At 36.8% G+C, this 27,542-nt stretch overlaps 2 protein-coding genes across 2 annotated transcripts; both read right to left on the bottom strand.

Annotated features, from left to right (window-relative positions):
* Positions 1-760: 760 nt before the first annotated feature.
* Positions 761-8,835, bottom strand: LOC135078351 (uncharacterized). The gene is made up of 5 exons (XM_063972949.1): positions 7,756-8,835; positions 6,226-7,667; positions 4,963-4,987; positions 1,809-1,829; positions 761-1,732 (listed from the first exon to the last, which is right to left on the bottom strand). The coding sequence occupies exons 1-5, from the start codon at positions 7,765-7,767 to the stop codon at positions 872-874; spliced, it is 2,361 nt and encodes a 786-aa protein (XP_063829019.1). The 5' UTR covers positions 7,768-8,835; the 3' UTR covers positions 761-871.
* Positions 8,836-8,937: 102 nt separating this feature from the next.
* On the bottom strand, positions 8,938-26,370 carry LOC135078197 (uncharacterized). The gene is made up of 2 exons (XM_063972784.1): positions 26,254-26,370; positions 8,938-12,939 (listed from the first exon to the last, which is right to left on the bottom strand). Exons 1-2 carry the CDS (start codon positions 26,272-26,274, stop codon positions 9,562-9,564), a joined length of 3,399 nt encoding a protein of 1,132 aa, XP_063828854.1. The 5' UTR covers positions 26,275-26,370; the 3' UTR covers positions 8,938-9,561.
* Positions 26,371-27,542: the final 1,172 nt, after the last annotated feature.

Below are 27,542 nucleotides of genomic sequence, written 5' to 3'. Positions count from 1 at the left end.
CTTCAGTCTACGAGTCTACTACGTGCACGGTAATACCACGAGTAAAATATCTACAATATTTTTACCTATGTCTATAAATGTGTACTTTTTTGGAAAAGTTTTGTTATGATGCATAATAATTAACATTATACACTCGGCATCAAATAAATCGCACCTCCCGCAACAAACACTTCTCAAACATATGCATCCCCACTTCCCACCAACATTGGTTCCATTTGAAAGCCTAGTTCTAAACTTCATTTCATTAAAGGAAAGGTTTTTACCCCAAAAATGTGTTTTTAGAAGGATCCAGAGTCACTTCTTCAAAAAATAGGTAGTTACGCTTGAGCCAACTTTTATGGCTATAAAACTGTTAAATTGGGATTAATCGCTATCCATCTGTTGAAAAGGACAGGTAAGATCATTATTTGGTTTTATTACCACAAACAATGGTCTACTTGATCCCAGAGGTGAGCCCCAAGTGAGGACTTTTTTCAAGTCACATTTATGGTAACTGTTATTAGTTTAAAAAAGAAATTAAATGTGTTTTTCTTTAAGTTTATTTATTGGGCTTTCAAATAACACCAATATTGTTGGGGCATCATGATTGTGTCAGAAGAAAATCTTTAAAGTTCGCGTCGCAGAAGGTGCGATTTATTTGATGTTGAGTATATTATCTGTGATATACTATTAGTTTCAAGAGAGCCTAAAGAGCTTTTCAGTACAGTAACGTGTTATACGGGCAGATCAAAGGATTAGGTAGGATAGTAAATCTACGAAATTATATTTTGTAACGTCTTTTATTCTTTGTACACCTATTTTATTTACAACTAGTGACTATTTATTTACACGTATTGACTATTTGGTATGATCACAACTTATGCTCTATGGTTCACCAGCAGCAGCTCTTCTTCTGGTAGTGGGTGACGTGCTTGATGATGTGGAGAGGGTACGGCTTCCATACGGGGACTGGCACTTCGACGTGCTTCTCTACTGGCACATGCACCTTTTTGATGACCTCGTAGGGCCTGTCCACGGGGATGGGAACCTTTCTGATGACCTCAACAGGTACGTGCTTCACGACCTCATAAGGTACAGGCCTCTCCACTTCGACCGTTTGGGTCTTGTACACTGGGTAAGGCACTTGTTTCACGACATCCACTGGTACATTGTAAGGCTGAGGCACTGGCACCCTCACCTCCTGACGAATAGGCACGGGGTAAGGCTGCGGCACAGCGACCTGCACGTGACGGACGACCTCAACTGGCACGCGTCTGACCACGTCTTGCACGACTGCCTTCAATTCGTATCTCGACGCTGCAGCAATAGGCTTTCCAACTGTTACGGAGGTTCCAATCACTCTTGGTGCTCCAAGGGTTAAAGAGCCACCGCCGGCCGGTGGGGGTGGACGGTTTTCATCAAGATTAAGGCTGCCTGAGGTCTCAGGGGGTCCGTAGACTGGTGCTGGCGCTGCTGGTGGGTATCCAATAGGGCCGCTGCTTATAGGAGTGCTGGGAAGTGGCGCGGGAAGGCTCGCGTCAGCTATCAAGCCACCTGAGTGCACTGGAGGACCGTAGGAATTTGAAGGAACTCCATAAGATGCTGACGGCGCGCTATGGGCTGAATCTGTGTATGAATCGTGATGTATATGGCCTGAATCGTGATGGTGATGGCCGGAATCATGATGGTGATGGCCTGATAGGTATCCTGCTCTGACACTGCACACAATCGCCGTCAAGAAGAGCGTCCGAACCTGTAACAATGATAAAGCTTGTTGATATCTTTTCGATTGGCTGCTAAATTGATTTGTGTATCATCTCAGGACTTACAACAAACGCCATGGCTTTTAGCTAATCGCTTTGAAGCCAAATCGGGTGATGTGTTGTTGTCTCTTCCGAGCTTTGGTGGTTTGTGAATTGGTAACGTAATGGGCCCGCATATTTATACGGAATCAAAGTTGTTCTGCCGATGCGATGCCTATGAATAAATTAAAGTTTGGTTTAGCGGATGTCGCTGCGTCCGATTCGTCACTAAATTTCTATGTTAATATGTTAATCTGTGGTCTCAATAAGAGTGGTATTTCCTAAGATTACGTAAGGCTGATTTATGAGGTGGTTTGGGAGACAGCTGGTCGTCCAACGGGGCCATCATTGTTCTATTGCCCCACTTCTGATAGGCTCGGCAGGTTGATGCGCCTTTTTAGTTGAAAGTTGTTACGTGTTTATTTCTTCGTAATTTCGTAGAACTGTCTTCAGATAAGTATCCATAAGTTTTGGTATACATGTAACACCTTCTTTGTCATTGGTTTGTTTCCAACAGCTTAAAGATAAGATGGAAACCTAGCACTATTTTTGTAATAAATTGCGTGGATTATTCCTACTTGTATGCTTCTATGTATTGGTGTTATGTCTTTATGATTAGGTGTAAGTATTTATCCTTACAATCACGCAGTGACTAATCGGAGATGAAACGTTATGGCACATTTAATTTCACTAAGTGTACACTTCAAATCAAATTATTGTGGTCATTATTCACAATTTTAAGAAAGGTTAAGAATTTCACTCTAATATCTTAAGTTAAAATCACGTCAGTTTGATTTCTATTGATCACAAATTTAACTGTGACTCTGATATAAAGGAATTACCTATGTACTTAGTACCTATCTTCCTAAATAAAAGAGGTGAGTGCCCGTTTTCACCATCAATCCCTAATTTTTAAAGTAAGCCTATGGTAACACAACAGGAATTTTGTTTTCATAGGGGTCACTTAAAAATTCGGGATTGATGGTGAAAACGGGCATAACTCTGTTATTGTAATCCATGTCTGAGTACTGCAGGTACATGCCATACATTATACTGCACACTATTCTCACATCTTGACCTTCATTGGTTGGGTTTTTGTGGCGGTCAAGCTGTAGATCCTGGCTACACAGGAGTTGCAGTGGTGGGAACGAGAGATGGGAATAGTCCCGTTATTCTCACATCTATCTTCTTAACCTTAGGTAATCCTTGCCATAACAATAATTCAAAACGCCTATTCCGTAGGCTTGGCCATTTCCAATGACATAAACGTTACTTACGTTTCTCTAGAAAGCGATAGAAATTCCATAAAACGTACAAATTTCCATATCCTTGTCATTAAATTTATGCCATTTCATAGCGAAATTTTAACTCTAAAATGATTATGAGGGAATAAAAGTTACAAATTGATTTACGTTATGATGCTTAGTATTCAGTAACTTATTCAATTAACAAATCTCTTTTAAGTCTGATTTTATCGTCATGTGTGACCTTGATATGAATTGATTTTATTTTTAGCTGATTGCAGAAACTAAGGTTTAATGTGTTTTAATTATAATATTTCCATTTTTGTATATAGACCTATCTATTGCATTGTCATAGTTGAAATTTGAATAGTGACCATATTATTTTTAATTTATTTAGGTACCAATCTATACCTACACACTATAAAAGTGTGAAGAAAATAATTGCTTTTAAAATAGTTTTACTTTGAGTTTACTTATTTACCGATTTTTAATCTATTGAGTGTCGGAGATGTCAATGGCCTAATAACCCAATAAGATCCATTGTTAATATGTGGATGGTAAGATCTACATTATTATCATCTATGATACCTACAAGGCAAGGTGGACCGCCGACCTCATAAATGTAACAGGAAGGTGCTGGATGCAGGCAGCTACCAACCGGCCAATATGGAAATTGGAGGAGGTCTGTCTTCAGCAGTGGACGTCCTGTAGCTGAAATGATGATGGTGATGACTCCTGCATCCTAAAATGGTACGAGTTACTTGAAACAGCGTTTCAAGTTGAAGGGTTCAATATTTTGCCATTCTTGATATTTATCATATTGTATGTCTGTTCATGTTTCTATTTTTTAATATTTAGACGTTACGTCAAAGATGTACTTTCTTAGGCTGAGTTGCACCAACTCATTTTAACCGTAACAAAACAATAATCGGTGCTTTTTGTATGGAGTTTGACAGATATTTGACGTTTATCTTAGTTAAATTAAGATGGTCAACTTAGCCTTAGTGTAATAAAGTTGAAATAAATAAATTATTAATAACACAACCAGTGAAGAAGGTTAAGTAAGAGGTTGCTAATGAACCAATTTTATCATCTCACAATGGTATCATAGTCCAATTTATAATGACTTAAGAAATTTTGATTTGTGTCCATCGTTTCGTCAGCAGTTATGTAAAAGTGTCGCCTAACCCTTAATGTATTTCTATGAATTAGTTATTTTTAACATTCGTCTCGCAATAGGCAGTTTCTTCGCCAGTTTTCTCTGTCCTTGGATTTAAATGCAGATGAGCAATAAAAATATCAAGATAGTGACCGATTTTGCCTCCGATGTCTTCCGGATTGATTTCGACAGTAGTTGCGTAAATATTGGTGACAGTCTAGGCAGTTATGAGCCTGACCTGTGTCATTATCTTCATCATCTATACATACATTTGATGTAAGAAAATAAGAATGAAAGATAAAATTGAATAGTTTCTAATTATCTAGTTCCTACTGCACGTAGTAACGTTAGTAATATCTGCTACTGCTATTAATTTTAAATACGATACGGGATAAGAGATTCCTGCATATTATGCGGATAAATTCTATCGAATTTAACATGATCCTGGGTAAATTAAAAACTTACCTCTCTGCAGCTCTACATTTAAGCTCTACTGCTACGTTCTTGTTAGAACAGTAGCTACCTTACACATTCTTAATACTCGTACTAAGGCTGGGTTGCACTATCTTACTTTGACTTTAACAAACGTCAAAAATCTGTCAAACTCCATACAAAAACACTGGTTATCGTTATAGTTACGGTCAAAGTTAGGTGCTGCAACTCAGCCTAAAAGTTGCCAAGGAAGGTACTTTAGTAACTAGCTTTGCAAAATTATTTTGTTAATACATTTAATTCAGTACAAGTACATAGAGTAAAGTTGTTCTATTCGCATACTGACAAATTCTGCTTTGTTTACTATTGTACTGGAATGTGTCAAATATCTACGATGTCATAGCTAAGGCTAGACCTGTTCTCCTAAGTTCCTAGTTCACACGTAACAGTAGGCCTAGGTAGGATTTTTACTCCGACAGCGTAGTCGCTTTACAGAACAAGGTTGTAGTCTGATGTCTTTTTTAGCTTCATCAGATTTCTAGCTACTGAAAATTATGAAAGATTTTTACCTAATTAAACAATATTTTGTGATCGTCATTTCTTATGTTGCTTATCCTACTAATTTATAAGCGAAAGTTTGTATGAATATCTGGATGTTTGTTACTCTTTCACGCAAAAACTACAGATCGGATTTTAATGAAACCCAGAATTTTTAATATAACCCAGAATAACATAAAGGCTATAATTAATGACCATATGTGACATACTAAATTTCACGCGGGTGAAGCCGCGGGCAAAAGCTAGTATCAGAATAAAGAGTAGGTATCAATTTGCACTCATAACTAGGCGGGATTCGAACCCAAAAACTCTAGCTTATTTTTGATATTGATCATTATTGTACAAAGGAAATGTTCCTCTAATAATTAAAATAATAAACTAAGTGACTCTATTGTTTTAATTAGGATATTATAAGATGTGTTAACTGAATATAAACTCATACTTACAAGAAATTAGAACACAGCTTGCAACTCCTTTACCTTTACTGGCCAGTTAGAATCTAGTTTAGCTATTATACTTATTTAAAGTAACTTTGATTCATGAATTACCATATGCCACCTTATTTAATCACAAAGTACCCAGTATTATTATGTCGCTAAGGTTAATTCGTTACTTTATCTTAATATTCAGAGTTCTCGCCTAAGCGTATTTTCTTCAGTAGTCTTAAATGATTTGTGAATAATATTAAATGCAAATTGATTCCAATTTCTAACAACTCTACGAGTATAATGTCTATCTTCGATATGATTCATTATGCTTTATGTTTGTCAGATTTTTTTAAGATTGAAATAATGGATATGGGAAACTGTTGAAGCAACTTAACTCGAAATAAAATAAAATATTCTTTGGAAAATCGTTTTTTAATAAAGTAATAAACTTATATTACTATACACAAACGAGACAAACAATAACAATAATACAACTTAACTAATGACTTAGTTATCACCCTACGTTGCAGCCTACTATGAGCCATGACGCGAAATATATTTACAAAAGGACTAGGAATGGTAATGATATTTTACATGAGGTAATTGTCTTGTTTGGCGTCTACCATCCGTGGCCGTGGGAACTGTGGCCGTGCGAGCTGTGGCCATGCGAGCTGTGGCCGTGGCTCTGTGCGTGGTGGTGGACAGTCTTCACGTGAGGCACAGCGTACTTCTTCACGACATGTACCGGCACCTTAATAAGCTTCACAACTGGTACTTTCACAATCTTTTCCACCGGCACGGGGTTGTCTACCGGCACCTTCACCACCTTCTCCACGGGCACTTTAACAATCTTCTCCACGGGGTAAGGCACTGGCTTGTCAACCTTCACTTGCTGATACTTAACCACTGGTACAGGGACGTTTCTGACGCGTGGCACTTGTACGGGGTAAGGCTGTGGCACGGGGATCTCAACCCTTTGGGGAACTTGTACTGGAACGGGCTGGGGAACTCTGTGGGTCACTTCACGGAAGACTTGGTAGGTTTCTTCGCGCACGCGGTAGCGAGTAGGGGCACCGTTTCCGTTAGCCAGGCCGTGGATTTCAGTGATGACGGGAGCTTTGGGACCCGGAGGAAGGGCATCACCCGCACCGGCCGCTCCAATAACACCACCAACTCCGGCTCCGCCGCCCAGACCACCACCACCGATAGCTCCACCCGCGCCAATGCCTCCAATAGCGCCTCCAATAGCGCCTCCAATAGCGCCTCCTACGGCGCCTATATCTCCACCAGCGCCAATACCGCCGATGGTGCCAATACCTCCAGCACCAAAGGAGGGTCCAGAAGGCAAAGGACCTGATGAGAGAGGTGGAGAAGGCAGTGATGATCCGAATACTGATGATAAGTCAGATGGTGGCAAATAACTAGAGCCAGGAGACGAGAAAGAGTGTGAATCGAGTCCTGATGGAAGGGGCGCTGCTGGCAACGATGGCAGGGGTGCTGCTGGGAGGTGAGAGTCGTACGACGAGCCACTGTCGAAGCCACCGCTAAGTCCGCCTTCAAGGGAATGGCCTGAGATTCCACCACTCAGAGAGTGACCGGAAAAGCCACCACTCAAGGAATGGCCTGAAAGCCCACCACTCAGAGAATGGCCGGAAAGACCACCGCTCAAAGAATGATCGGAGAAACCACCGCTTACCGAATGGCCAGAGAAACCACCGCTTACCGAATGTCCGGAAAGGCCACCACTAAGCGAGTGGCCTGAGAATCCACCACTTAAAGAGTGGCTGGAAAGTCCACTGTCATGGTGAGAGAGGTCGGAGTGGCTGGAATACCCACCTCCAAGTCCATGCCCATGGTCATGGTATGTGGCTGACGGTAAGGAGCCAGCTGGGAAGCTGCTAGGAGAGAAACTGTCCAAAGCACTAGGGGCGCTGAGAGACGACGATGGGAGACTAGAGTGATGGTCATGGTGATCGTGATGTCCTAGAGGCGCGTGGTGATGATTGCCATGTAGGTATCCTGCGTAGGTGTTGCTAACTAGTATGGCAAGAGCTGCCAATTTTGCCTGTGAACAAAAATGATTTAATTGTATTGCTGTCTTATTATGTCTTATACATTTTCATTTATTTATTGCCTTTGTATTGTTTACTTACAAAAGTAGCCATTTCGATTAGCTAATCGCTGGCCACCGAAGTGAACTTGTTTCTTCTACCACAAGCCTCGCTTGTTTGTGTTGGTCAAAATGTTTTCTTCATATTTATATCGATGTCGCCGGCTGGCTGTAGGTCAACAAAATATTGAGATCGCGAGCGAGGAACCGGTTCGGATACATCTTTCCTTTTCTAACGGAAATAGCTGAATTAATTCAACGATGGATTACTTAATACCTAATGGGCTGGAGGCTTATGGGCGCATCAGTATGAATGACTATAACGATTTCTATAAATTATGTTAATGTTGTTAAAATTGGCAAAGTTTTTCTTAAGGCGTGACATTGTTCTCATCTGAAATAAAGTAGATAAGTACTTTAATCGAGATCGATTTATAATCGTTAGTATCGCCACTGAAAAGCTGTTATCCGTAAGATGATTCTAATCACAATTTGTTCGTTCATAAATCAGATTAATTAACGAATTGCAATTTGCATTACACGCAACAAATGAAGATACGGCCTTTAAAATGGTCTGCAAAAACGCCGCGTTTCATAATTTGATCTGGACATAAATATCTGCAGTGATCGGCAGAAGTAGAAGTATGGTGCATGCGTTCAGAAAGCGCGACACACGCAACGGGCGAGACACGATCAATCCGACTCGCCCATTCTTGTTTGAACAATAAAACTAATTACTGAATATTAAAGATCGACTTCCAGCTATTAATAATATTAACACGTCTTTTATTGAGCTAAACGTCCCCGACCAAGTCTTTCTCTCGTTTATAATCAATTAAATTTCATCTAATTCGCATCGATTTAATTTTCATTATTTTCAATTTTCCAGAAATTTTACGAATTTTTGAAGATAATCACGGTAATTAATTATGACGGTACAGTAATTAAAAGATGCTAAAGCTGAAGAAAATCAAGTACTTACGATTATCTTTGGTCAATTATTGCGCAATTCCGCGGACATTAATCTTTATAACTAACAGATTAGCATTATTTAAGTGAAATCAAGCTGGAGAGATTGAAAAATAACGTGATATGATGTCATATTTTTTCGGTACATGAGCACATGATAGTATTCATAGATGCATAACACACTTAATTGTGTATAACGATTACGCACGAAACAAGTCAATCAATAGTACTAGACTCCACATAAAAACTAGTGACAATTATTCCAAACATTTTATTTTTTGTAACATCAACAATCTAACAGCGGTAAGAGTTGATCTTATTCGCCCAAAAACTTAACACAACGTCGACTTATCACAAAAAAGTTGGTTATAATTAATTTATCTTAAACTAGAGTATAAAATATTTACAAAACTTAACATTTTAGATAAAGATTCTGACTTAGATCTAGGGCCATAGACTTATTTACAGTAATCACTGCAATTGTATGAATCAATTGAGAATTTTAACTGAATAACATTTTCAGTTTTTACTTAATTTATGAATGACAGTTAGGTACTTAGGTACGAGGAAGTATTTCATTCCATAACTTTCAAGCCTTCAAATAATACCTTGATTATAGTAAATGCCTATATTGCATCTTTCAAGCAGTCTTGGGATGCAAAAACAATAAAGTATGTCTATGTCGTAAATTAAAAAATAACATTGATAAACGTTAAAGTAGAACCATAACAAGATTAAATATACGGAAGAGTTGTCAGGACTTAAACATCCTGAAAATCCTCGAGAGTCAATAAAATAAGTTAAATATTAAATACACTTAAGAAAATACATGAATTGGCAAACGTTAAAAATATTTGAGAATTTTGTTTCTGCGAACATCTTACGTACTTTCTAATTTGTCCACATCTATATCAGATTTGGCTTCTGCGATTTGTGATGGTGGTTGCAACACGGTTTGCAAAGCAGGTTCATCATTTTCAACATCACTTCCAGCTTCAAACAATGGCTCTGTTTTTAAAACTCTAACAATTCTAGGCTTCGACACGCGTCGCCTTCGCCCATGTTTTTCATATTTACTTCTAGCACCTCTATTCCTTGGTGAATGTGGTGGAGGTGGTTTCAAAAGGGGATAAGGCTCATCAACATCAGATTTTGGATGTTTTCTTTGAAACGAATGACGGCCTGGTATTAGTGCGTTTGGATGCCTCAGCCTGTCGCGAGAAGGAAACGAATTTTTTGGTCTGTCTTCAACAAATGATGGTAATATGGCATCTTCATCCTGTGCAGTTATATCAGTACCCGTGCTTGCCTCTCGAACGTTTGCTATATCCGCTTCTTCAATTACCGCTCCTATGGGATGAGTATTTGATGCATCAGCAATTGGTACAATACTTTCCTCTTCTTCTTGACTTCTAGAATACTTAACTCCTTGATACGGGAAGCGCCCGGAATTATAAATTTCCAAATAAGGACTGGACACAGCACTAAGGCCATCAGTTATAACCCCAAATCCACCATTATTTTCATTTTTTAGAAGTAATTGCTGCAACTGTGACATGTCAATCTTTAACGGCAGTGGTTTATTAATTGGGTCTCGTAAAGATAAAATATGAGATTCGTCAACTGATGGTTTACCTTTTAGCATTTCTGCAACTAATTTTAAATCCACATTGAATGGATTGGCTACCTTAAAACCATTGATCGTTGACACTAACCCACCTGTTTGTGTGTCTATTTCTGGTCTGTTTAAATTAAGATTTTGCTGTTTGTTTAGTAATTTATTCAGAAGACCATTAGCAACGTCGATTTGATGACTGCCTACATTTTGATTAAGTCTCATCGGTAAAGGTGTTGGTAAACTTACTTGGTCATAATTATTCAGCCTTAATGAATCACTGGATAGCCCTTGCGTTAAACGGTAAGGAATATCATTAAGTTTTAAAATACTTGCAATATCAGAAACATGGTTTTGAGGGCGTTGTAATCCTTGTTGTTGGACGTTTGCTGGGGATTGAATGCTGTCCTGATAAATGTTACTACTTGGCGATACATAACTAACTGGTTGTGGGGTACCTTCTATGTAGCGTTTATTGTCGTTCATAGCTTGATTGTACAGTGAATCCTGTGATTGTTGCTTTCCAAAATATTGCTGTATATTTTCAGCCTGTTTAGCGTTTTCTACACCAATGTTGTATTCATCTGGCTTTGCTTTGATATTGAATCCGTAAATGGAATTTTTATCTTTGTAGTAAGAATCAGTTATAGATCGATAATACTGTTTCAAGTCAGGTTGTTCTTTTCCATAGCTGGATAATCCGAATTTATTATTGTTATCTATTCCAGCTACAACTTTACCTTGAGAATCAGAATTAGGGACTACATTTGAAACGTCAATGGGAACAATATTTTTCAATGCTTTATCATGATCAAATGGCTGTTTAGGTTTGCTTTCTACATTATCCTTTGAATTAGGATAAAAATACGGCGACCCCGACACAACTGATTGTGTGCTATATGCATAAGAGTTAGAGTTTGTATTATCGAGATACCTGTTTCTTTGTTTATCATTATTTCCATAACTAGTACTACTACTACTACCTGGGGATATATTTCCAAAGTAATTATTAGTGTTGTAGTTAGGTGGAAAGCTATTATAATATTGTTGTTGCTGCTGCTGTTGTTGTTGCTGTTGCTGTTGATGCTGATGTTGCTGCTGCTGCTGCATTTGCTTTTCATGAGCTTTAGCTGCAGCTTTCGCAAAATCAGATGGATCTAAAGTTTCAGGGCTAGACTTAGATATTTGATCATAGCCGTGTGACCTTCCTATATCCATTTGAAAACTCATCTGACTAACCGCTGGTGATTCAGTAGATTGTGAACCAAATGATTGGTATCGATAATTCGCAGGTGTGTATACCTCTTGGTTACTGGGTGGCTTTTTCGATGGCATTTTCCAACCATAGTCGCCATGAGAGTAATAAGTGTACTGTCCATTATCTGACTCTGGTTCTCTATTGCGCGACTTTAAATTGTTCATCATGAAATCAGGTTGAACAAGATTTAAAAATACATTATTTGCTGGAGGAATATTTGAAATACGATGAGTTTCAGCGTTCAAATTATCAGCATTATTATCTTGGTTATTGTTGTATTGACTATTTTGATACTGAGTAGCCATATCTTGTAAAGACTTTTGCAATGAATTTTGCCAGGATTCTTGAACTGATTCAGAGTAAGGAGACGAAGAAGGAGCTGGCGTGGAACTAGGATACTCATTTTGATATTGCTGTACGTTTATGGGATATCTTACTCCATTAGCGGAGTTGTCATAGTGGTCAATTTGCATCTTTTTAGTTATTTCGTTATCGTAATTTAGCGAATTACTTCCAAGTGTCGAAGTAATCCTATTATTTCCATAATCGGACGTTCCAGTTTGAATATTAGATAAGGGTGATGACACGTACTGTTGTAAGTTAGGAGGACTTGATAAATAAATAGGAGATGAACTTGAAACATAACTGCTTGATGGTGTACCTACAAATTGATTACTTGGTAGAGCAGTTGATAAGTATGAAGGAATAGGAGATGGAGTGCTTTGAATGGTGTCTAAACCGAACGTATTTGATGAACCATATTGGTACGGATTCGAGTTGGTGATAAATGTTGGGACATGTGACATTTTCGGTTCTAACTGTGGGATCTGGTTTTGTTGCTGGTTATTGTTTTCATAACTGGAAGGAGCTGCTGTAGAGTACTGGTACTGCGGCTGTGGTGTTGCTGTGTAACCCAAGTTGGAAGCTTGGGTCGATAGCTGTTGCTGTTGCTGTTGGTAGTACTGGTTTTCTCTCTCCCTCATCTGTTGTAGGAACTCTTCGGGTGGTAAGGAGTACTGTACTGACGCGTACTGGTTACTAGCCCCCGTGCCGCTATCTTGAGTTTCTTGTTCTGGCTGTCTGGTTTCCTCATCCTCTGGGCGTTGGAAGGGGTTTTTGATGCGGTAGATTTTTCTTGGTCTAGCACGATCTGCTCTATTGTACTCATCGTTTTTGTCTGGGTCTGCCATTTGATACCTGACGCTCACAGAGCTGATGGACTGCGTGTTGGGGTCCCTCTGGATGATGTTGGTGCTATAGCTGGTGATGGTTTCCACCTGCCCTTCGTTGGAGGCGATCTGCTGCAGGCGCAGGAGATCCTGGTTGCTGAACCCATCTTGACAGCGGACGTGTTGAATTACTTGTATTATGACTAGTATCCGTATCTGGAAGAAGAAAAATCTCTGTTAATACTTAATACCGGCTTGAAATATGTGTACTACGTGACCTCCATACCTACTATAAGAAGTTTGAACTCATTATTTAAAAAAATGTTCAAAGTAGAAGACCGGCACATCAGTTGTTCTTATAATTATAATAAGTTATAGAACGATATTTTTTTCACTGAAATAACTTCTTATGGTTTCAAGGAATAGCTCACATATTTTGAAGTAACTTCATAATTCCAAGTCTATCTCACAAACAAGAACCTCTATACAAATTATGTTCGCATAAAAACAACCGTTGGATTCATTGGAATTCAACAGTGGACAAGTTTTCCTACATTTTACAAGTTTCCTAAGGCGGGTGCAAGTTTTCTCCTCAAAGTGCACTTAAGGTAAGGTCTCGTGTTTAGGTCCGCGTCGACCTGCGACTTGCTGATGAGCGGTTAATTATAGTATGGAAATTACAAACCATAACCACTTTCGCTGGGCAAGCGCCAATTTAGCCTTTGACGAGGCATGAAATGTCAGTAGTATCTAATGTAGGAAGCTTTGAGAATCTTGTCTAGATCATTAGGCTAAGTATAGATAGGTAGAATACCGTTTGGCACGGCCGGAAAACCAGTGTACGGTATTGGACGTTAAAACATAATTATGGGCATTATGGGAGACACCAAATCTTAGAAAAGTAAACTGGACATATTTTTTAAGTAAAGTTATTTTTCAATGTCAGTGTTGACCTTTGACCTTTCAGTCAACCATAAATAAATATTGATAACAAATAAACATTTTGAATAAAAATTACACAACTCATTTCCCATTATTTAACTAAATGGAAAATAAAAAATAGCAAGTAGAGTCACTTATGTCCGTTTTCACCATCAATCCCTAATTTTTAAGTGACCCCTATGGTAACACTTAATATGAATTTTGTTTTCATAGGGGTCACTTAAAAATTAAGGATTGATGGAGAAAACGGGTATTAGTCACCCTACGATCCATTGCTAATTCTTTCCCTTTTTACATTATAACATACTGCGATATATCTATACAGGGTGTCCCGTAATTCAACGTCAAGCCGGAACTGGCGGTTGATGCAAGTTGTGCTGGTTATCAGAAAAATATAAAAAAAATCTATGTGGCATATTACGGGACACCTTGTATATACTTAAAACACAACTATTTGACATAAGTGTGCCATAGAAAGCGAATGGTGACATTATGACAGCATACGCGACAGCCGTGAAGCGTAGACTACGAGTATACGCACTGCATTTACAATTTTACTACGACTGCGATCAACGTTACGCCATTCATTCGAGCTCTTCGATGTTATCTAAACTTTACTAAAGCCTCCACGGTCTACTGGATTAAATTAGAATCTTCAATCTAGAAGTATCGGGTTTGATTTCGCGATAGAGCGCCAAAAATCACGTTATGCAACAGATTTTTAAAATATAGGACCCTATGCTTCGCCTTGCATGAATGAGTCCCAAGAAGAAAGATAGACTTTGATTAATTTACAATATTATAAAATTAAAAGTGATTAAGGGTGCAATTATTTTTGTACTTACTAACATAATAGGTACATTAAGTGCACTAGGTACATATTACTTACGTGATGTTCTTTTTGAGATACATTTTTGAACCGAAAATTTGTAAATAAAGAAATGAAATCAGTATTTTTAAACGCATCTTAGCTGTTTACGACACTATAAACTGCATGAATATAACAACCAAACAAAAAATAAGTAATTATTAAATCTTCATACTGATCTGCATGAAATACCATATAGGTAAATATCGTAAATCACACTGATGCATGGCAAGGTGTTGTTGTTCCACGCCCATACTGTTTATTATTATAGTGATTACCAGACCATATCTACCGATCGGTAGTCAAGTATTGTATAATTAACACCGTAAATTGCATTTCTATGCAATAAATCTTGCATTTAGCATGTGGTTTAGCCTGAGAGCCAAAGAACACGATGCGTTGCGGCTGCGGTGCGAACACGAAGCGGTGTCGCTGCGGTGCTAACACAAAGCAGTGTCGCTGCGGTGCTAACACAAAGCGGTGTCGCTGCAGTGCTAACACAAAGCGGTGTCGCTGCTGCGGTGCGAACACGAACCGGTGTCGCTGCGTCGTCCTACATAGAAATATCTGTGGCAGGCACACGAGTGGTGCGGCGCTGCGAAATCGAAATCTCATTGCGGTGCGGCTCCGCAACGCATCGTGTGATTTGGCTTTAAGAGATTTAGAATGTGCGATTAATTGCTGCAAGTTAAATCCAATCATCAAATCATCTATTCAAATACGTAAATTAAAATAGTAGAACAGTTAGACAGTCAATTACCGATATTATTAACATACGTCTTGAAGTTATTGAAATTCTAGTGAGAGAAAATATTGTTTTGTTTTATTATTTTTACTCATCTTCAGTAACTCATTTGAAAGATCAAGAAAAGCTATGAAGTTTAGTAATACTCCCACATGATTTAAAACGCAATCACATTGAAATTAAATAAATTAAAGATTAATTTCCAACAAATATAGTGACAATGCTATTATAAAGTTAGCACATTTTCACGAAAGAAAGAAATATTTTCATTATCTAATTAATTAAAAAGAAAAGAGCTTTTAAAGAAAAGAACTAGGTATGTTATGAAGTTAGAATCTTAGTCTTTTACCGTATAATACATATTGAGAACCCATAGCCGCAAGCACATTGCTCATCTGTTCGCACCGATCCCAACCAAGTTCAAAGTATCAAACCCATCTGTCAAATAAAGCCTTTAGCTGACAACCGACACCTTACTAAATCAACGACTAGCTATTAGAGCTAAATGACTGTAATCTGAGCTAGGATATCTGCAATAGAAAGTGCATCGTGCGCATTATGCATGCGAACCCGGGGCGAAAGGGCAAGCGAGGATTTCGTGACGCCCACACCAACAAAGCTTCTTCGTGAATCGAGAGAAAGTGAATTCGCCACATTGATGAATTTGATAATTTCTATAGGCTAACATTATTTATTGTCTTGCTTCCGGATTTTCCGAGAAATGTTTTTGTCTAACTGCAGCAGGAGAAGTATTTTCAAGCTTTATGAAAGCATTCCTCTTTTCTGGCTTTCTGAAACCACTTTAATTTAATTTATATTGCATTTTCTATAAACGGCTCATTTGTTAACTATATTTTATTTTAATCTATATTACTGACATCCATATTTTATAGAGTAAAGATTTTTTTATATTTTTGTTTGTATTGAATAGGCCCCAAAAGTACTGAACGGATTTGAAAAAAATGTTCACCATAATCATAAGAATCTTACATTATTTCTGACTAGCTTTCCGCCCGCGGCTTCGCCCGCGTGGAATTTTGTCTGTCACAGAAAAACTTTATCGCGCGCGTCCCTGTTTCAAAAACCGGGATAAAAACTATCCTATGTTCTTTCCCGGGACTCAAACTATCTCTATGCCAAATTTCATCAAAATCGGTTGCGAGGTTTAAGCGGGAAAGCGTAACAGACAGACAGACAGACAGACAGACAGAGTTACTTTCGCATTTATAATATTAGTTGGGATTAGTTGGGAAGTTGGGATGAACATAGGCAGTACGAAGTTCGCCGGGTCAGCTAGTGATTAATAAAATGTCTTAGATATACGATTTAAATGGACAGACGCAATAGACTGTAATGTGTCATAAATTCTAATAAAATCGCATTAGATGGAAAATTGAAGCGTGTCCCATCGCTTACACTCAACGATCAGGGTAATAACTTACTTCATAACCCTAGGCCCTAGGTAAATTATGCAACAAAAATAGATAGCCGTTATGTGCTGTCGATTGCACCTGTTAGGTCGCCCTTAGCGATGTATGGTGAGCCGTGAGATTTATTGTCTTCGCCCGATGCCCGGTAAAAGGTATATTGTAGGCTTGATACTGTTGAAACATACGTTATTTCTACCATACAATACTTCGATGGGCAGGTTTAGAAACTCAGTAGTCGGGACCTGAGGCCTTCGTGATCTTCAGGGGCGTGTAAACATGATTATTACGGAAGCAAGTCGTGTGTCGTGGAACATCAATTTCGAGTGGAAAATCATACGTTGAACATTGAACATAATTTTGCTTATTCAATAAAATTACTTAACTTAGTACTAACTAATTAAAAACATGGTTAAATTAGTAGTAGTAGAGTCAAGACATAATATTTGATAACTTTTTCACAGTGCGAATAGTTATGGTCTCATCTTTGCAACATTTTACATGAAAATGTTACAAATAACTTGTCAATTTTAGAGAAAAGTTGCCGGATTTATACCTATTCCAAAGAAAAACAATATGGTATTAAAAAACTCGACTTGTTAGATTTTATCAAAAATAGTCTTTCAAAATCTATTGTCTGTTTCACCAGTTTCACCAACAATGTTTAATGGTCTGTGACCTCTCACCGTTTCCAGCTATCGATGTATCGAGTATTCGCCGGTACGCTAAATCATCGTGAGCACTCGATAGATTTACTCGCTTTGAAGCATTACGGGCCAGTCGTGCTACCGGGCCTTGTTAGTGCTGGAGAGGATCGTATTGTTCTAACTAGATTGGCATTTACGTAATTGATTCTCGTCCTGACTTCGATGACGTTTAGATTAAGTGTAAAAGTTCCTTGACTCATCCAAAAATCTCAATTAATTACATATCGACAATAAAGTCATTCATTTAAAGTCATTTATTTAAAATCTTAGTTAAAGTAGGTAAAATACCTCACAAATACATCAAAATGACAGTTTCAAATGTTCAGTCTACAAACGGAAGTAATAAACTTCATTATGCATTTTTATTTATTTGTAAATTCATGATATTTACTAGCCACCACATAAATGATTTGGATCGGAAATCATTAAGAATTACACATATTTATGGATGTCTTGTTATTTTCAATCAATCATAACATTTCACTGTAATGATAAGTTGACGCAGTTCCCGTCAAGCAATCATAAGTGAACAGTTTAGAGAAGATTCATAACCATAATTTATATTATTAATGACCTGTACTTTAAGCTTTTACTTAACCATGGAAACTATTTATTACGTATTCAATAAACTTGTGCCCGCAGCTTCGCAGAAATTTAGTCTGTAACAGAAATTATTCATCTCTTGTCCATAATTAAAATTACTTTTTATTAACATAACAAATATGAATTTACCAAACCCCGCAAAAGTTTTTTTGTGGGACTAAATTTAGCCCATGTTTAATGTTCATCTCCAAGAGTCCTATCTACCTCTATGTATCAAAACTGGTGCAGAGGCTTAGGCGAGGATAAACAGTCAAGGGTTACTTTGGCTAGCTATTTTTCTATATCACCATACGGTTTCAAGATCGAAATCACCCATACCACGTACATTAAGTGCTCTCAATCGTTTCCTGGACCAAAACCCAAAATGTGACGTATTTGCAGAGGGGTGGAGTACGTTACTAGCAGAATGTCTGGGTTACTGTGAAAATAATCGCATCTGATTTATGTAGCTTTCCTAAGTTAAATTGTTTATAAGTAGGTACTTAAATGTTATTCTGAACTTTGTTACGTCTTGTTTGAATAGTGTAATTGGTACTACTGTTCTATTCACGAATAAATAAATACTTTATATGACCACACCAAGTTCCTGAGTAAATAAATAATATTATATCATTTCATTTAACTGCAATGAAGCCTACATAAACTTTTACTTAACTCGGGAAGTCATAAAGCTAAAGTAAACAACATAAAATATAACCGCGGTAACTTCCCACCATTGCATGCAAATTATTCAATGCAGCTTACCTAATGTAATTTAATAGCTATCATCCCGAGCCCTTTCCAAAGGTCAGCTCGCGAAAGCTTGTGAACTCGTCCTGCCATGCCATACTGATATTATAATGAGCTTAAGCTAAAGCGTTTGTTAGATGTCACGGATCAAGCACATAATCACCATCTACGGGTTATGGGCAAGGCTATGTAAATAGTTTAAGTATTTATAAATTGTAAATACGAAGATTTAAATGAAAGTGCAAACGTTAAAGCTGCGGAATGAACCACTGAACCTCTTTTTTAGAGTTTTCGTATTCGTTAGTTGTAGAGCTAAAATAGCGGTTGAAGAAACTATCTGATGTCACAGAAATTTATTTTATTTGCTTTTGGTAAGAAACAAGGTGTTTTTAATCGCAAGCCCAGAAGATGATACTCGTAGTTTTTCGTAATGAAATAGATTTTCAGGCGCAATTTATAAATATTTTCTGTAAGAACTTTAATAGATTACGAGTACCTACCTACTTTCAACAATCTCGGAATAAATAATCGGCATGTGAAAATTTCCACTAATATGACACGATGTTTACTATCTAACTTCCTTTGGCGCTACGCTAGTATGGTGCAGGAAGGATAAGGTTATGTTAAACTAAATGGAAGTAAATTAATAACCTCAACGAAAGAGCTTAGCATATTAAGAATGTATGAATTCGTTGATCCTCCTAAACTAAATAAATTATGCAAATAACTTTCCACTGCTCCGCCACGGGGTTAAGTAATGTATCAGCCACACCCGCTGGAAAAGCTCGCTAGAGGTCAGCTCTCTAAGGGTACCTTGTACTTTGTACCCTGAGCGTGCGTGTTGCGATGTACCCCGCCGATAGCTCGTGGTGACAAGCTTGCTAACTTTGGTAGGGCTGGCGAAGCGTGAAGCTGTAATGTCATTTTTAGAAAGGCATTTAAAATATCTTCTCGATCGTTTTGGTTTATACTTAGCAATTATTATACTCGTAAAAGTATCAAAAGTTAGAAAAATATTTTTAACAGACTTAAAAAAAGGAAGAGGTTCGCAATTCGACTGTATGTTTTTTTCCGAAAATGGATGATTTAATGTGTATTTAATAAATAAATATCCGAGATTAGAAAACCGTTCGTTAAAGGAATAAAATAATGGAATAAAATGTACTTTTTTCGATCGTTTTAGCCATTTTATGGACATCCACTACTGAACAAATGCGACCCCCAAGAATTTCCACAAAGTCCGGTCCGGTGGCCACATCCAATTGCTTTCCGCAACCTTCAATTAATTTTCAGATTTACTAAAATAAGTTGAAGCCCTCGCCAGCCCTGACGCCCTACGGCCCTAGGATGCGCGGGCGCGCCATTTCTCTGCCCTTTAGCGGAGACCATGCGCAGCGAAAGCGCTTCCGAAGACTGTCGCTTTTAACTACCGGCTCGTCCCGGTTATTATAATGTAAACAAAGCCAAAATAAAGAACTTAACTTTATAATACTCTACCCCGCGAACTCTATACGCGCGTGAATAATGTAAATGTATAGTCCCACGATTCTGAAACGTCAAGGTGGCAAAAATCAATTATAACAACCCAGTATTGATAGTAGCGCCCTCCTGTAAATATCATAATAATATGGTTGTCCAACGTGGCAAAAATCGGAATAGTCCAGTAACTATACCTACCATGCGCAAAGATATTTTTTTATGTCACAAAGAGTTTTTTTCGATTGTTAGTAAAAAAGGTACAAAAAAATAACGTGTACCTGTTTCAATAAAAGTACCTACATATAAATTATATTTTTTGTAAATGCTTAAATGAACAGAAAAAAGTAGGAAGTAATCGCAGGTTATCACTGAAAAAATTTAGAAATTGTGTATTGCAAGTACAAGTAAAACATGCACAATAAAATACATGATTAATCCGCGTAATCATAAAATGTTAATGAATAAATTTATAATATCCGCTACGTAACTAACTAAATGATTGGTTTGACGCTTTTTATCATCGTAATAAAAATAACTTAATATTGAATAACCGCTCTGTAAACAAGCTTTAAACTCAATCCAATATAGATAACAAAACGAAAATCAAAGCGAGAGACAGTTAAATACTATTATTTAAATAATAAGGAAGTGTGTACATAGTAAGGATGATATAAGGCGGTAAACAGTTGTCATAAACCACTGTCGCTCTTAACCAAGTTACTGACCAGCCACCGTGGGAACTAAAAGTAAAACCTACAACTTCTAGCCGTAACTGATAACTGATTGAATTCTGAACTGCTTTTAGACCTTATCAATTAAGCCATTTACAGACGACAGTCGAGCTGAAAGCTGTATGCATTAGGTAGGAACGTCTGTTAACAGGTACAGCTTTTGAGTTTTAATAATTTTATGCATTGCTCTCTCCAATGTTGTTAGGGCAATTGATAAAATTAAATGGTAATTAACGTGCCTTAGAAAAGTAGTTTAAGTCAACAGTAGGATAAGTTAGCGCCCACTTTTACCTACTTGTTTACTTTATTTTTGCCTTGAATAATTTGTATTCAGGTTGGAAAGAGTATATTTCTGTAGCAAATCTTGAAATATTACTTTTATTTACTTATTATCCATAAGACACTTAATAATTTAAAAACCTGAGATATTAAAGATTTCATTAAATAAATTTTATTTATTAAAGTTTTATTAGACCCTACGTGCAGATCTTTTGTCTAACATAACTTCTGCTTTTGCTATTGTACACAATTTTTTTTTATTAATTTAGCAGCAGCTGACATTTCCATTATTTAACTTATCATCTAACGCAGCTATTTTAAATACATAATGAAAAGAAAGTTACGATAAACCACGCACCTTCGTAACAATGATATCTCGTAACTTAGAATAGATAAGCAATCAATCATGGGACTATATTTAATAATAATATTTTTTGTCTTTAGTAACCTGATCTCGAAAAGAATACATGAAAAAGAAAAGAACGTAGTTTGACCTATTTTGTTATAGAAATTATTATTTCTGCGATAATAAATGTTTAAAAGTTGGTAGTAAGTAATTGTCAATAACTTGGAGGGTAGTTGTGATATCGAGAGTTGTCAAATGTCTTCGGTCGGGTCGCGCGACGCTCCCTTAAAATTTGAGTTTTTCTTTCGGATTTCGATGGATTTTATCATTGTGATTTGGTTTATAGAACGTTTTTTGTTTTAACGGTGTGTAGTGAAACTGTTGAAAAGTGTGGATCAAGTGAATATACATAGGTACAACTCGCGCTCGGAAGCCACTGCCCAATCCCATGCACTTACGAGGTAAGTACACTTTACTTCTTTGTTATTTGCCTTCTTGCTGATTCTTCTCGCTCCGAGTAGCACGGGTATTATAATAAAATGGTATTAGTAGCAATCATACATAATTTCGTATATAGGATTTGTGCATATCGTAATGTGTATGCGAATTGAAATTCGTATTATTAAAATACTTCTTAATCTTGTACTCAAAAGGAAAAACTATTTCCATCAATCAACTTGTACCGAATGATATATCATTAGGTGGGGTCGCTCTCACTATGGGATATTTCCCGTTTAGGCAATATTAATATTACGTCATTTCTATTAGTGTGGGCCAAACTGGGACACCCGAATAAACAGGGACAGTGACGTAATGCGTTCAGAAGTAGGCCTAGTATAAATTATGTTTGTGACATGCTTTATTAGTGTGTTATGGTGACAAATAATTTGGAGAATATTGTAAGAAGTGACAAAAATAAAGTGTTCGAAAGCTATATACAAATAATTTAATACGAAATTGTAACGCTAAGGCAAGGCTGAGTTGCACTACTTAACTTTGACCGAAAGTAACAAAAAGTACAAACAGATTTATTTTGTGTGGAGTTTGACAGATTATTGATGTTTGTTAAAGTAAAATGGTGCAACCCAGGCTAAATTTAATATTTAATAGAATATAAAAATATAAAATATTATCAATACTGGTTACTCATATTATCCTTAGCTAAGTATTAAGTCTCGGAAGATACGTCAAAATTTCCCTCCGACTGTCAGTAATTATTAGTGTGTTATTTGTGTGTGTCAGAAGTAATAGAAATAAAAATATTTTCAACTTACAGTAAATCAAAACAAGTTAAAAAGTAAATTGTTACCTACTCACAAAATTGTAATGGCTAAATCGGACTGACGGCATGACGTGCTAAAAATATTTCTTTTTCTTTAACTAAATGTTTTAATTTAAACGTTTCCCCTGTCACTAATAATTAGACACAACATTTAAAAAAATGTGAAGTTAGTTAAATAGTCTGATTTGTAGCATTCGAATTTATAAAATGTCACTCATTATCGTACTATTTGATATGATATACGACTCTACCTTCGACTTTCAGTAATAATAATGATCTAAAGTAATTAGGAACTCGTTCGTTCCAGCCAAATGACGTCCACTGCTGGACAAAGGCCTCCACCAAGGGTTTCCACAACGACCGGTCTTGCCCGCATCCAGGCACCTCCCGCGACCCTCACCAGATCGTCGCATTAAAAATAGGAAAATTGAAATATATTTCAAACAAAGGACAAAAATTGCTTTGAGTGTGTTCTTGTTCCATCGTGTAAGTTGTAAATCAGGTAACAAACCCAGTGTCATAATTTATGACGATACCTAGGCGTCGGATATCGCTAAGCGCTCCTGCACTGTTCATACGCGCCGAGTAAAACCGCCGCCGGCGTCGTGTGCAGGAGCGCTAATTGTAGCTCTCACAACCCCCACAATAGAAGAGGCTGATCAGACATTTATGGTTAAATACTACTATTCTCATAGATACGATAGCTCAAATCAAACAAGCAGCAATAAATCTTTCGACCCATCCAACACACCTTTAATTGACAGCTATCAATCTTGCAAAAGGGGTGATTTTAATGACACTATCGTGTCCACTCAAGCGTCGCATCTCGATGACCGAACGATCAATTACTCGAGTTCAACAATCGATGATTTATACCCGATTGATTACCGGCTCGAGTGACAATCGAATAATCACATCTTGTTAATGTAAATCAATGTAATTGCTGTATCAGAAGTTGATTCTATAGGCCGGGTTACATTAGTTTTTGCGCGACAATAAATAGACATGTTGACACCACCAATCAATTGACGTACTTTTAAAACTGTCAAAACGAAAATCTCCCATAGATTTTGTATGGCACTACAAGCAAGTGACGTCACTATTTTGTCAACTCAAATAAACTACTTTTTTCAATTACACTGCGCCCAAAAATCGTAATTTACATGTAATTTAAAATTAATTAAGTTTTTAAGACCAGAATGAAGTGTCTTTTTAGAAAAGTTGTGATTTCGAATTATTGGAGAATGGTGTCAAACTGTCCATTAGTATAATAGCTATGCATATATACATGCGTGTAATTCAGAAATCGATCCTAAAAAAAAGATTATAAATACATATAATCACAAACATGAATTATGTAAGAGCTTATAAATCTGGAACGCCAATAAATAATATCAAATCAACACTATTAAAAAACAAAACGTACTTGTACGACTGTCAAAGCCAACTAAAGTGAACTAAATTAATGAGCAATTATAATAAATACGTGAAAGTTGGAATTAATGATAATTTCTGCGACAATGGTAGACAATAACAATAGGGTCGTCTGTTAAATAAAGGTGATATGATCGTTTCCCATAAATAAGGTAGGAAGCAGCGACAGATAGCGGACATCAAGACAAGTGACAGTCATTAGAAATGATAATCATAATGAAGTAGGTTGTACGAGTATGAGTAGAAACTTCCTTATATCATATTAACTTATCCAAGTGTTCCTTTTTTGTTTTATACAATTTATTGATCTTTATTGCTAAAACATGTCATGTTTCATATTTAATATTATTCAGAATGAGCTCGTTAACTTATATTTATTAAAAAATTATTTTGAAAGAAAGACAATACCTACTTAATGTAAACAAGCAGAAATCGTTTAGTTAAGAAATAAAGCGCTTTTGGGCAAAAAATTAAACATCGTTTTTAAGATTTTGCCAAACATGTTTAGATTTCTGTGTTATTTTGTTTACTCTTAATCCCAATTAAGCTGATCATGATCCTGAATTAAACAAAATGAGTTATTACTCTTTCTTGCCAACTCTAATACTCGTAAATCTGTCAAATAGCTCAAATTATTATTAAGGATAATGCCACATCTTAAAGTCCACTCAATTAATTACACAAGTAATCATCATAATTTGGTAATTCATAAATGAAAACATGACTAAATAAATCTAATTGACGTTAGGTCTAATATTAGTCTCTCGGTGATGAGATGATATACCTAAAGAGAGAGATTCTCATCATATGAGAAAAGTTTATGGCTTGGATTTTACACCTTTATTTATTACATAATCTACGACGATGTTGGACATATTTATTGATACCAATCTACACTAATTATTACATCATAACCCATCTGCCGTATTTCAAATTAACTCTCCCACCAGATCTTTCGAATATAATGACATAGTCCTAATTTTGAAATAAAGCCTTTTTACATAGACTTCAGAAAAAATGATTTGATTTCATGACAAAAATGTGCTTTTAATTGGGAAAGTGTAGAACTATAGGTAAGAGTACCTAAGACCTTGTAGAGTAATTAAGATAGTAATAATTTTCAGAAATACCTCATAACTTTAGAATAATATTCTTTACAAACATTAGCTCTATGAAGCAATAAGTAAACGAAATGTCATGTTTGCGAAGATTTAATATCTTTGAATATTATTATGTTTAACACAATTTTTATTGTCTACCGATATGCACTGATTGCGTTCGTAATAATTTCTAATTAGTAATAAAATGTCTTTTGTTCATTCACTAGAATTGAATAAACAAATATATCTAGAGTAATATTATATTTCATTATTACTTTATTAAGTGAGCTCTTAATAAACAAATGAAATGAGGACAACGCTCTATAAATGGAGATGGATGATTTTGTGAACAAACGAATTCTTCTCAGAGAAACATCACCATTCTTTGTGTCAACGAACGAAAGTACAAAATACTACATAATTACTTAATTACTCAGATCTTGTCAACAGAACATAAATCAAATATTTGAGATAACGATGACGTCATTAAGTGCCAGTTTACATTACTGGAATGCTGAAAACGTGTTTGAGCAAATGTTTTGAAAACTTTCGATGTTTAATCATCACATGCTGAAATGTATTTTCTTTCAGTTACTTACGAACATCTTTTCTATAGTCATTTAACATGCATTTCATATTGAGCACCACTTTTTATTTATCTAAAGTCTTAAACATATTATTTCGTGGACTGAAATTCAGTTGTTACAATACAAACATTCAATATTGTCCTGAAGAGTCCTACTTGACTACATCTCTCACAAATTTTCGTACCCAAACTTTTTCATCTCTCACAATTTTCGCGCTACCCGCCCTTAGAGGGAAAACCTAAACTAATTAGCAAAACAAAACACAACTCACCGTTTGTAGTACGGCCTTCATCGTTATATTTATTTCACCACACAGTTCATTGAACTAACCAACACAACATTTCACAGCACACCAACGTAGTAACGTCCCGGGGTGGTTCGCAGTGCAGAGCTGAGTGAAGTTCAAGGTGACTCAAGTCTAGGCTTATATAGGGGGGTGGTGGACCGTGAAGCCGGGAATGTGTGAGTGCAGCTCAGATGCACCGTTGCACACTTGCAAGAAAAACCGGTGGTTGTCAAACTGGAGGCGTTGACTGGGATGGGGCGGTAAGGAAGTTGAGTGCGTTCGAAAACAAGAATTATGTAAAGTAGAATGCAATGATAAATCTTAACCATAAAAAGATCATAAAATGCAAATAAATTATACCAGGGTATCTCTCTAAATAGAAAAATAGGTTTTAACAGTAAATCCTAGTATTTAGCCAAAAATAAATTACTACAGTTAAAGCTGGAATGTTTTTTCTATGACCCTGTATAAAAATAATAGAATTTGGACCTAAAAATCCAGAGTTATAACTTTTTAAAATTTAGGTGGTTCAATGGTGACCACCCAACCTTAGTAATAATTCCTACGTGTCTGTTTAAACGTCACTGACAGTTTTAGCCAAAGCGTTAAAGTTAGAAGAACATAATAAATACTTTTCCTAACCTTGTAAAAACAACAAAAACATATTTTAAAAAAACTTCACTTTGAGCGGCCCTTTTAGTAGCCCAATGCGTTTGTCTGCCCTTCTGAAACCGTGGGCAGCAGCACACACAGTTTGGGAACCTCTGACCACTGATCCACCCAGCGGGCATCGCTGTCATTTCCCCGCGAGGGTCCAGCATCTACAGCGAGAAAATGTATTACATAATTGCACGCGCTTTCCGATGACGCCATGTTGTGATGAAAGTGATCTTAGACCATAGTGCACGTTACGTAATAGGTTTATACTAGGCCAGAGTTCATAAATCCCAACTAATATTATAAATGCGAAAGTAACTCTGTCTGTCTGTCTGTCTGTCTGTCTGTTACGCTTTCCCGCTTAAACCTCGCAACCGATTTTGATGAAATTTGGCATAGAGATAGTTTGAGTCCCGGGAAAGAACATAGGATAGTTTTTATCCCGGTTTTTGAAACAGGGACGCGCGCGATAAAGTTTTTCTGTGACAGACAAAATTCCACGCGGGCGAAGCCGCGGGCGGAAAGCTAGTAGATGGTAAATTAAAACTGCACCTCGCGGAAACAAATATTTATTATAATATCTTGCTTTACGAATTAATTTACTAATTTTTTCATCT

This window comes from Ostrinia nubilalis, chromosome 14, assembly GCF_963855985.1.
Source record: "Ostrinia nubilalis chromosome 14, ilOstNubi1.1, whole genome shotgun sequence".
NCBI classification, from domain to species: Eukaryota; Metazoa; Arthropoda; class Insecta; order Lepidoptera; family Crambidae; genus Ostrinia; species Ostrinia nubilalis.
The sequence above is the reverse complement of the archived record's forward strand: the minus strand, read 5'-3'. Positions and strand labels throughout refer to the sequence as shown.

Bases quoted from the DNA above. Each gene is read 5' to 3' on its own strand.
- LOC135078351 (XM_063972949.1), bottom strand. The intron at 1,830-4,962 runs GTCAGTATGCGA...CAAAGCGATTAG, and splicing joins TAGTAAACAAAGCAGAATTT to CTAAAAGCCATGGCGTTTGT. The intron at 1,733-1,808 runs GTAAGTCCTGAG...TCATTGTTACAG, and splicing joins TAAAAGCCATGGCGTTTGTT to GTTCGGACGCTCTTCTTGAC.
- LOC135078197 (XM_063972784.1), bottom strand. From the start codon at position 26,274: ATGAAGGCCGTACTACAAACG. The intron at 12,940-26,253 runs GTGAGTTGTGTT...TTCTTCTTCCAG, and splicing joins TGAAGGCCGTACTACAAACG to ATACGGATACTAGTCATAAT.